The sequence below is a fragment of the Vipera ursinii genome (assembly GCF_947247035.1).
Source record: "Vipera ursinii genome assembly, chromosome: 7".
NCBI lineage: Eukaryota > Metazoa > Chordata > Lepidosauria > Squamata > Viperidae > Vipera > Vipera ursinii.
In genome coordinates this window covers 17,514,619-17,526,987 of record NC_139521.1, presented here as the reverse complement: position 1 = coordinate 17,526,987, position 12,369 = coordinate 17,514,619, and the positions used below count along the sequence as shown (strand labels likewise).

The window sequence follows — 12,369 nt, the reverse complement described above, 5'->3', positions numbered from 1 at the left end:
GCCTTACCCGGACTCTGTTCGTGCTTGTGTGTGTGTGTGTATGTGTGTGTACGCGCGTGAGTGTGTGTGTGAGACAGAAAGGGGTGAATGTGTGTGGTAGCCTGCGAAGGAGCTGGATGTACCGAAGCATCGGGACCACAACAGCAGCATTGAAAAACTGCATTCAAGCCGCCTCTTTCTTCCTTGGGCTAGCCCCTAGAGCACTGCAGCAGCGGGCCGAAGCTCCCACCCAGATTCTTTTGCTTCTGCTGGGAGATCCTCTCCAGCTCCGGTCCTTCATTCAGCTGCTTGCTCAATATGCAGAGGATCTTAATTTGCTGAGCGAGAAACGGTCAGGGAAGAAGGAGGCGGTAGTAGCGGAATAGGAGGACGAAAAGGAGGAGGAGGAGGAGGAGGAGGCAGCGACAGCAGCAGAGGAATATTTCTGGCTTGGTGGATGCTCTACTTTTCATGGCAATGCAAAAAATTCAGCAGATTTCTCTTTTCCTGGCTCTTTTGGTTTGGGGATTCATCTGGGGGGTCTTCTCAAACGGCATACAAATAGGTGAGTCTCATCTGGAGAGCAAACCTTTTGTCTTCATCCCCCAAAGTCTGTTGTTGTTTTCGGGGGGGGGGGTTTGTTTTATTTTTCCTTTAAAGGAGATTTTATTCTACCCCAGTTCATAGCATGTAAACTTAGATTGAGCCTCTCTGCTGAAGGAAATGGATGCTAAGAGTGCCTTCATTAGAGACCAGTTCCCAGTAGCCTATTTCACAACTCAAATGACTGCTTCCCAGCTGTACTCTTTTCCCACTAAAAAACAGTTCATTTCCACAAATGGCTTTTAAAAGGGAATGCCTTTTGCTAACCAGTTGTACAGATAATTTCCCCCCTGAAATCATGAAACCAGATCCTTTGGATGGATAAAAAAAAGAATCTGGATCAGTGACATTAACATGGTGAAGGATATTCATAGTGGCCCCTGCCCCCCCATCCCCCCACCCCCAGCCTGTCAACCAAACTTAGTCAAGGTTTACAATTGCTAAAAAGCAGGAGGATATGACCAATAGGTTAGGACAGATTGTCCTTAAAATTAGTGAGCTTGGAAGCCATTCTAGTCTGAGGCAGGTTCCAAGGCTATTTCCCCCAACAGGGCTGATACTCTGACAGCTCAGCCTGCAGCACTGATGTTCCCTCTCTCTGTGTCTCTTGTTCTGTTTTTATGTTTGTCTGTCATCCAACAGGAGGTCTCTTCCCCAGGGGAGCAGACCAGGAATACAGTGCATTTCGTGTAGGAATGGTTCAGTTTTCCACTTCAGAATTCCGACTGTCACCGCACATTGACAATCTGGAGGTGGCCAACAGTTTTGCTGTCACCAATGCATGTGAGTAATCAAGCTCTTCTTGTGAAACTCTGCGTTCCCTAGATTGGTAGGATTGGGGGCAGCAACAGCCTTTGTGTGGATTAGGTGAATGATGCAAAGAATGAGGGTAATGATTTTGGCATTTATCTCTCCCAAAATAATCTTGGGAAAACTTGGTGGAGGGCTGAGGAGCCTAAACTGTGGAGTATCCCTCCAGCTATGATTGCCTCTCACTATGATCCCTCCATCCTCCACTCCTTACCTTTCAAACTGGATTGTACCGCTTATGCTGGCAGTTGATTTCCAAACATATTACAGGTTCTATTTCTGTTTTATATATATTGGCTTCAGTTTAGGAAGGACCCCACCCTTCTCAACATCAGAGGCTCACCTGTCTGAGAGGGGACTGTGATTTTCTCTATTTGTTTCTAAAATTCACCCCACCTATGCTGGTATATTTGCCTCTTGAAATTAATTCTTCTCTTTTTCTCTTGTCATAAGGGATTATTTGGGGTTGGATTTTTATTTATTTGTTTTGTTTTATTTTTTTCTTATAGAATGTGTAGAAGCTTTAAATCTGATAACTACTTTTTTTTACCTTCGTTTATCACAATTCATTTTATCCTTCTACAGAAAAGGATAAACATATTTTCATCTCTCAACCTTTCCTTAGCAGGCAAAATGCTTGGTTCTTGGTTCTGTAGAATAGAGTATAGAAGTGGATGTCGAGAAAAAATATATTTTGCCATATGATTGGGACATATACAGTATAAGTTGAAGTGGATAAAATGAGAGTAATTGTGAGATATTCCTTCTGGATCATATATCGATGGCTGGCTGGTTGCACATGGCAGAAGATCACTTATATCAAGCTTGCTCTATACCTTGAGATGGCTGCATCAGGAGCAAGATTCCATGTAGGATGTATGCTAAAAGACACAATTATTCCTATGATTCTTTCAAACCTTTGACATCTTGTTTGTTTGGTTTGGAAAAAAGATACATGGCAAGGGAGTGCTAGAGGAAGCAACCAAAAAGCTGCAGCTGGATTATTGCTCTGAAAAGCAATAGCTGCAGAAATACTGAACAGCCATTTTCCTTTTTGCAATTTTTCCATTTTAGAATTATACTGCCTCTGTCTCTTTTCAATAAATCACATCACTTTAAGGAGCTGTCTTTTGATTCGGGGAGGAAAGAAATGAATAGAAGGCACTAAGGTTCTGAATTTGGGATAGAAATGTCTCTTCTTGTATAGTAATGCTGCTAGAATGAAGATAACTGGAGAATAGCACAGTCTTGTTTGGCATATCTTCAATGAATTTTTAGCATGTCCAAAGTAAACATATGACAAAGCCTTCCTTCTGCAGCTTGGCCTTAACTTGATATTCTTCTTGTACAAGGTAGTCCAAATTCATTGGCTTCCACATAAGGTCACTGGATAACTGAGCAGGTCACTCCCTTTTATTCCAGTGTACCTTGCAGATTTGTTGGGAGTAAAAAATGGTAGGGAAGAGTGATGTATATGCCACTTTGAGCTAGAGAAGGATACACACAGGCACACACACACACACACACACACACACACACACACACCCCTATATGTATAATACGTTTCCAGGTTGTTTCAGCAAAGGAAACAGTGTAGATATTGAAAGATCATATAACAAAAATTATACTGAGCAAAATCAAACCTGAAATTGCTTAGGTTTTTATTTTGTTGTTGTTGTTATCATCATCATCATCATCATCATCATCTTTCAGGTTTTTTATCCATGCCTTAACTGAAAAACACATTTATTTAAGGGATGGATGATGGAACAACAAATAATTATGGCTGCTACTACCAAACTAAAAACCATTATAATTATTTCATTTTCTTTCCACTTAATTATTTACATACAAAAATGTGTCCTTTATTTCACTTTATTGTTTAACAATATCTCTTAAGATGTTCATCACTGAATTGGACATTGTTAAACTTAGCGTAGGTTTATTGCAATAATACAGTGGAATACAATGGTCAAGAAAGTGTTGATTCCTGATCTTACAGAGTAATTTTGGGCTGGAATTGAATGACTACAAAGCCCACATTACAGATTTGTAGAATATCAGTACAACACCTTAAAAGTTATATAGTAAGAGAATGATGGCTAGACTGACTCTTCACGTGATGGCCTGAGTAGAAAAATAACTTCCAGCTAGAATTATTAGAAATATACTTTGTTATTTTGTCCCTTCTCAGGAAGCTAATTGCTCAAATTCATTAACACTGTAATGCTAACTAAAACCATAATCTGCTCCGTGGATTAAAAAGCATATTCTACACATTCATAGGTTAAAGATTATAGTTAAATGAAGCTGTCTGCATTGAAAATTAATATATTGAATGTAATAGCTGTCATAGTAGAAACATCCCAGAGTTACTCTTAAACCTATTTTATTGTGGAGTAGGCTTATGTAGGCAATACCAATCTTCATTCCTTGTATTAATTATTACATAATATATTACCATTGAAATTTCACAACATTTCAAAATTGATAATGTTAAAGGTTTCGCTGAATTCTTTATGAGAAAGGAGTGAGATCAAGGGGGAAGGAGAGAATGTTAGTCTTCCAGAAAACACTTGGACAAAATGGTGAACAAATATGTGAACAATCAGTTCTCTATGTGGATGCTGCTTCCGGAAGTCCATTCTGGGTTTGGACAACAAAAAATTAGCTAAAGGTTCTGCTGAACTGGTGCGAACCAGCTGAATCCCACCACTGGCAATACCCCATTATTACAGGTAGGATTCAAGTCTCAAATCTATCTTTATTTCAGAAGCATAGCCCTCAAAAGCATAGAACTTAACTCAAAGGCTTTTGGGTATATGCAGATTACATTTTCTTCATCTATTTCCCTCTCTTTTTAGGCAGAAAAATGGTTTCTAGGAAGGAATGATCCTTACCCACCTCTTTTTGGAAATATGGCACAGTCAAGATCAAAAGAATCAATAAATCCACTAGAATCAGTAGGGATGATTAAGTATATACTTTGAAATATCAGGAAATGGAGAAATATAAAAGTTTTAAAATAAAAATAAACACAATACTTTTAAAGAAACAAAATACAACTAGTCAGAGTGAAAAAACAATTCAAATTAAATTAACCTGCCACAGTATTTTGAAACCAAGATTATAATGAACTAGCATTACAACTGAATACTAATTAACTCATTTACTATACTTATAAATAAGACATTACTATACACTTAAGATAAATAAGAAAGTCACAATTAAACAATATATTTTATATGGAGGTGATGAATCTCTTTAACGTCTAAGTTTTGTAAAATATTAGAAATAAAACATTTAACTATATAATCAAATGTTTTATACAGAAATGTATTCGTTTAAAATTTACCACTTTTATATGACTGAACCAGAAAAAGACATAAGAAGAAAAAGACATTTCATGTCATATAGATGCAAACAACTGAAATTTGATAATGAAGAAATGGTGAATGAGATAGAAGGAAGAGAAAATATTAGATAAATGGTGAATTAACATGAGAGCCACAAGTATAAAATGGACAGCTATACATTTAATAAATAAGTTTGGCTTGGAAGAAATTATTATCATTTGTATATTATCCCATATTTTTAAAAAATCTTCATACTAAAAAAAATCAACATTTTGAAAAAAAACCTCCATAGAACTTTTATAACATGCTCAACAATTCATACTTTGTAAGAAAAAAAATACACCACAGCCATCAAAATTAAGCCTTGAGTGCTCAGGGGAAGAGTTGCTTTTAGAAGTTTTTTTAAAGAGGCCCAGAATGGGGTCTGACCAGGCCTCAGGAAGAAGTTGTTACATGGTAATGGTAGCCACCACAGAGGACTGGCCCCAAACCCCCACTTCCCTAACCTCTTGATAGGCAGAACCTATCCAAAGATCTTCCTTTCAAGTATATCACATAATGAGTGCAAATTCATTTGAATGAGAGTTTCCTTCATACATTTATACCCCAGTCTGGAATGAGATATAAATCTAAATGGTAACATAAAATATATTGCCAAATAATGCTTAGGTGGGACACTTGGAGTGAGATACAGGCTTGCATATGATTCAGTTGAACCACTGTAAGAAAAATCAGTTCTGTCCCCAATGTATGACTTCATCCTCTGCCATCACTGTCTTTCAAAAAGTATAGGGAAAAATGTGCAGCTCTACATGATTACTCCTTGCTTAACTAAAGCATATTACATGGACTACCATCTTCAGCTTGGGCTGCTCTAGGTCATGAGATTATGGATTTGTTCCTTCATCCTTAACAGGTTTCTCATTTGTTGGCTGTACTTCATATTCCTTTAACATTTGAAATGTAGTTAACTGATAACTGTCTGGAATTTTCATAATATAACTAATATTAGTCAGTGATCAGGCCAGTTGGATTTGTTAGGAAACACAAAGTGAAGTGTGTAATATTTTAATATTAACATCATAGGGTCAAATGGCTTATTTATCTTTTAATATCTTGCTGAAGACCATTGTAAAGCCTCTCTTTATAAAAAACAGTTTTTTATTGTATAGTTGCTTTCTAAGCTACTAATATGCATATGACACAATATGTTATAAATATGTTACAACATTAGTATACTAATGTGGATTTTTTAAAAAAAGAATTGTATATAAATTAATGAATACAAATTAGTGATTTCCTTCAACTTTGTAAAAACATTTGGCTAATTTAAATAATCTCTATAACTGAAATGCTGAGGTAAACTTCAGGCAAAGTAAGATTCTTGTATATTAATTTATTCTCAGCCTCTTCACTATAATTTTTATATCTCAGTGTGGCAACAGAGGAATGAAAAAATATTTTTCTAAGTATTCACTGTAGCATAATGACAAAATAGGAGCAATTAATCACTTGAACTAGATATGTAGTTGATAGATAAATGCATATATCTAACAATTTCTTTCAAAAGAAAATAAATAATTACAATAACACCTTCCTTAGATTCTTAAATGTTATGAGCAAGGTAAGCCCAAGAAGGAAATTGTTGAAAATTTGGGTGGGGGCTGAATACATTTGCATAGTACTGTACCTAATTAGTGCCCACTGGAGCTTTCCACGCAAGCATATCATATACCATATAAGAAGGGAGATTGATTCATTTCAACTACTAAAGCACTCTCAAAAATTGCCCAAGTCAAATCTGAGAAGTGGCATCTTAACCACTGTGTCCACTTAATTTTCTATTGAAGACAGATCATTGGATCATGCAAAACTTGCTTACACGGCACTTTTAACTGCCAGTGCCATTACTGAAAAGCATCAGATAAAATATACATTTCATTTTTGGCTCAAATATGCAACAGTCTCAAATATGTAGCAATCCATTATTAATAGGCATGAAACAGTACATATGCCAAAATAAACCACAACTGTTTTCTAAAGTTGCTAAGAAACTCAGTTTCATAACCGAGTAACTTATGCTAGTAGTATCCTTTCATAGTCCAAATTAAAGCAACAGAAAACAATTGAACAAGTAAAATCATCAAATAAAAACAAAATATAGAGAAATCAAAATGTCATATATTTTTCTGAGTGTATACACCTTAAAGGAAGGCTACAATGTTCCGCCGATAATTTTAAAATGCAAAAAATACACAGGGAGAATATAAGATTTTTCAGTCTAACGTTTTTTGGCAGGAATAGTGGTGGTAATAATTTACGATTTTCATCCTTTCTGGTAAATACATTAGTTCTGGATGTAGCTGTGACCAGTGATTAAGGAAGAAAAGTGAAGGTTATATGGAATGCAGCAAGAAGAAGAAGAGACAGACTTGAAGCTATAAATATATCGGTTATCCTCACCTGGTGTACTCCAGTAGATTGGTTTCCAATTGCTATTGTTCTTTGTCTTTCACATGTTGTTTGAGTAACGGACCTAATCCAACAAATACCTTGATAAGTGAGAAATGGTAATAGATGTTAATAAATATTCTAGAAAAGAAAGCCAGGGAGTATTATTGCATAATTATTTGAGTATATAAACTATTCCAATATAAATGAACGCTTGCTTTAATTCATGTTATGCCTGCTAATGCAGTTAAAAATTGCCAAAAGAATTAAAGCACACATTTAAAATAAAATAATTTTTAAAAAACAGTGAATGTGACACAATAGTGATCTGATAGTTGACAAACTTACATTTTTCTCTTTGGCTTATACGTGTCATTACTACATACTAAGAAGTAAATGATAAAAGAGAAAAGTAAATAATTTAATGTGATTATGTAGAAGTATGCATTATTAACAATTTAATTCATGATAAGAGAGTGTAATTTATTCTAGTCTTTGACTAATAAAAATTGATTTGATCTGATACTGCAGTTAAGAAATACATATCGTATTAAATGTTACCTTTTACAAAAGATATCAATATTAGACAGATCCACTTAACTTAGTGGGCCTCACTTCAAAAGAGACGTGCAGGGGATTGTGATAGGTAGAACTCTTTTGTAAGAGTGCTTGTAGGAAGATGTCCACCAGATGGCAGTATGGACCTAGCAACAAAAGGGCAGCAGCAATTTGTTCACCCACTCTCTCATCCTCAGCAATGGAAACAGATGCAGAGATGCAAATTCCCCTCCTCCCCAAAATGTGTATGTGCACGTCTGGAGAGAAAGACACAGAGATAATATATCTGAAATATGCTTGATGATATATTTTAAGACATGTCCTAACAGCGTACTGAAAATGTAAATGCCAGTATTCAAATGGTGTCAAGAAATCAGCCAGAAAACTTGTATTCTTCTCATGAATGTGTTCCATGCTTTCTGCAGTTATAATTTTAAGGGAACAGAATGTTTTGAAATATATTCATTTTTGCTTGACATTTATGAATTATATGTGCCATGTTTATGTGATGTGGCCTTTAAAATTCAAATTTCTTACCTCCAGAGCTCCTCAGGAACTATTGTTCCATGTGTCATTCTGAGAAATAAATTAATAAAAGCAAATTGTCTTTTACTGGAACTTCCTAAATTGCTTTTGCCTCCCCCTGGCCTCAGCCCCACTCCTTGCAACCACCTTCTGACAATTCTGCAGACTTGCTGAATTTGCTTATACTGCAAAAATAGAATAGAATAGAATAGAATAGAATAGAATAGAATAGAATAGAATAGAATAGAATAGAATAGAATAGGAAGGGACCTTAGAGGTCTTCTAGTCTAGCCTCCTGCTCAAGCAGGAGAATCTATACCATCTCAGACAGATGAATGTCTAGTCTCTTCTTATGTTGGGATCAAAATATTAATTAGGGATCACTTTGCTACATACTTACCTAATTCTAAATTTTGACTCTGTGGACCTTTTTTAGATATCTAGATTAGCAAGAATTGGGAGAGTAGAGAGCACAAAGGACACTTTTCAGAAATTACCGCAGACAAACAGCGATATTACTGCCTTCATTTTCCATTACAGAATATGTTCTTTCAGACTATTGTGCTGTAACTGCATACATACATCTCCATTGTGAATTAAATGGAAACCATTCCCAAGCAAGCCTGTGTAGCAAACTTTCCCCATCTGGTACACTTCAAATGTGTGGCATTATCGTTCCCAGAATTCATCTACAACCATTTCTGATCCAGCCAATTGCATATGGAAGCTGTATTATCAGCTTCATTAACACTAGGCGTCTGGAGTGCGTTGGGCTGGCAAGAGCAGCTATTTGCAGCCCTCCGTGCTTGATTCCTTTGCTACTTTTATGTGAGTAAAGAGGTCTGTGTTCTGCAGGGTGTTCTGGTGTCCACTGGGGCAGACATAAAGGGAGCAAAATATTTGTATCTTTCTCTTTTAAAGAAACACCATTCCGAGGATACTGTAACTTTACTCCCAGGACACATCAGGGTAAGAAATAAGGAGAGGGATTAAGGATAAAGTAATCATTTCCACTTCATAGGTTAAAATATTTCTACCGATCTCAAAGAGTAGTCCTTCTGGAAAAAAGAATCGTTACCACCACAATTTTGCTAGAGATTGCTAAACTTACATGCATAGGTTTCAAACTACCTCTGAAGGCCTCAACAAATATAATGGCTTTTTTTCCCAACATATTACAAATGTTAATTATTATGATACTTGTATATGTCTTACATATACAGGTATATGTCTTACATATACAGGTAGTCTTTGACTTACAACAGTTCATGTAGTGACTGTTCAAAGTTACAACAACATTGGAAAAGTGCCTTATGACCATTTTTCACACTTATGACCATTGCAACATCCCCATGGTCACGTGATCAAAATTCAGATGTTTTCATTACTCATATTTATGACCATTGCAGTGTTCTGGGATCACCCCATCCCCTTTTGTGACCTTCTGACAAGCAAAGTCAATGGGGAAGCCAGATTCATTTAACAACCCCTGTTACTAACTTAACAACTGCAGTGATTCACATAATGGGGACAGGAAAGGTCGTAAAATGGGGCAAAACTCACTTAAATGTTTCACTTAACAATAAAATTTGGGCTCAATTGTTGTAAGTCGAGGACTACCTGTAGTCACATTTAACTGTATCTTCATAGCCACCCTGTCTCCCCTTTCCCCCACGCCCACCATCCAGATTTAAATCCTGCTTCAGATTAGCCACTCCATGGAGCTGACTAAGTGGGCTGCAGCTTGTGAAAGCTTATGTCTTTTGATAAGATTTGTTACTCAGATACAATTCTATCAGACTCCTAATTTATGGGCCATAGTAGTTTGTAAAATAAAAAATATATAAGAACCCATTTTGAATGCTATTGTCCTGTCGTTGCAAAAATTAAGCAAGGGAGACATTCTCTGAGTTGTATAGGAAAATAATGATATCAAGTCCTAAAGTTCTACTCCCATAATACCAAGCAAAGCTCATTATAAGCATAACTACACATTTAGTCTAGTCCTTATTTGGTTCACTTTCTTCTTCCATGCTGTATACATTTCAATCCAGATTATTTCCAATTTTTATTACAGCCGGTATTTAAGTTTTTTCTCTAGAGCTGTTTCCACAAACCATTCCATAGTTTTGTCATTGTTCATTGTTTTTGTTTGAAAAAAGCAACATCCATATGATCATTAATAAAAAGGGGAAAAAATGCAGCGGTGATGTATCCAGATGCTAGTGGCTTGAACAGGCATTGAATGTGTAATTCACCATGAGTATTGGATAAAAAGTGCTATGATCACTTATGAGACAGTGACTTTGATGCATATGAGAAACCTATCTTATTTTATTATCTTCTATAATCAGAATAAAATATAATATAAACCAATATTCTTACTTAATAAACACAACTTTTTCAATGTTTCTCTACAAATAGCAAATACTGTACATTCTCCATTGTTTCATTCCTCATATTTATTTGACTTTCAGTGTGATATTATACTATATAAAATGATTTATTGTAAAAGAAACCATTAGGCTTCTTCACGTAGAAACTATTTGAAATTCATTTTTCCGTAGCAAATAAATTTAACTATATTGGTGACAACCTACTCAATATGTGTGAATAGGACTAATGAATCTTTGCTATATTCACTAAATTAATTCTCATTAGGCTGCTATATATCTTTGGATTCAATACATTTACATGTAATTAAAAAATAAAATTACAATTATATTTTAAGTGATGGTCATTTATGTTTCATTTTAATAGCTGACTTGCATAATGGTGTACTTGTTTGAATAAGACCTTGAGTTTCCCTTGATGTTGTAAGTTAAGGATGGTTTGTCAAGTAGTGCTGACAAAACATTTATAAATGTGCCATATTGTATCCAGATGTTTTTTGAATACTACAAAAATATCAGTAAAACCATTTCCTGAGCAAGTGATAATATTTTATTAAGATACCAATAAAGTGTAATATTAATAAAAGTGTATTCCTAATTGAAACTTTGCATTTTGCTGATAACTGAACTTTTAAAGGCTTCCATATCACTTCTAGATGATATTTTAAAAGCACATTTCTGTATATTCTGCTTTGTTTTCCCATTAAAATGATCAATTATTTAATTTATTCCATTTCATTTAAGCAACACATTTACATGAAATAAATCTCATCAGTCATGGTCCAGAATGTGTTTCACTTCTTCCATCATGGATGCAAAACAAACAACAGAACAGAACCTTAGAAGAATAAGGTCCTTTTAAAGGAGATTTGTGGCTGTATTTTCAGTGTAAGGATTAAACTACTTGGAAATGATACTTGCATGATAAATTCTTAGCATTTTAATTATAAAAATGTATGTTAGAATAATGAAGTTGGAAGAGTCCAACCAAACCTGGCAGCCACTCATATTCCTGCAAACGGGAAGGAGCTAGCCACCTCCTGTAATGCTAAAATGCTGTTACTTTTAGGAGGTTTTTCCTATCATTCAGCTGGAATTGGTTTGGACATCAGCTGACATCTTGTTAAATGTCATCTCAGCTTTGAAAGAAAGAAAGAAAGCACCAGGCAACTACAGGCCAATTACCTGATTATGAATAAATTTTAAATTGCTTATTGATGTAATAACTGATGCAGTCCAACAGCGTCTAGTTGTAAACAAAGTTTTTCCCCCTGACCAAAAGGGAAATTGCCCAAACAGACGAGAAACAAATATCAGCCCCTAATTTATAAGATGATTTTGAAGAACTGCAAGAACGTATAGAGTTATCTTGAGGCAAAGGGGGCAGCCAATAAATCTAATAAACAAACAAATAAAACCAGCTTGAATGTAGATTGGATTGATTACAAGAAGGCATTGATTCCCTGTCATGATTGGATAAGTGCCAGAAATAACAGGAGTCAGTAGAAACAACACACGTGTTGTACAAAAACTGATGGCACAATGGAAGACATGGTTGCTGGTCAATGGTGATAGATTAGGAGAGGTTAATATCAAGACAGGAATCTTCTAAGGCAGACATGTCTAACTCGCGATATCATATGATGTCGCGCAACGTATTGAGACAGTTTTGCCATTGCCGGCAATGGGTTGGG

At 35.5% G+C, this 12,369-nt stretch overlaps 1 protein-coding gene across 2 annotated transcripts in view; it reads left to right on the top strand.

Moving 5' to 3' along the window:
* Positions 1-390: 390 nt before the first annotated feature.
* The window catches only part of GRIA2 (glutamate ionotropic receptor AMPA type subunit 2), a gene marked incomplete at its 3' end in the record, with an annotated part of 82,486 nt that continues 70,507 nt past the window's right edge, over positions 391-12,369 (top strand). For both annotated transcript variants that reach the window (XM_083368001.1, XM_083368000.1), the window contains exons 1-2: positions 391-544; positions 1,225-1,365. In XM_083368001.1, the coding sequence (XP_083224127.1) occupies positions 451-544; positions 1,225-1,365 (235 nt within the window). In that variant the 5' untranslated portion in view covers positions 391-450. The remainder of the gene's footprint in view (positions 545-1,224; positions 1,366-12,369) is intronic.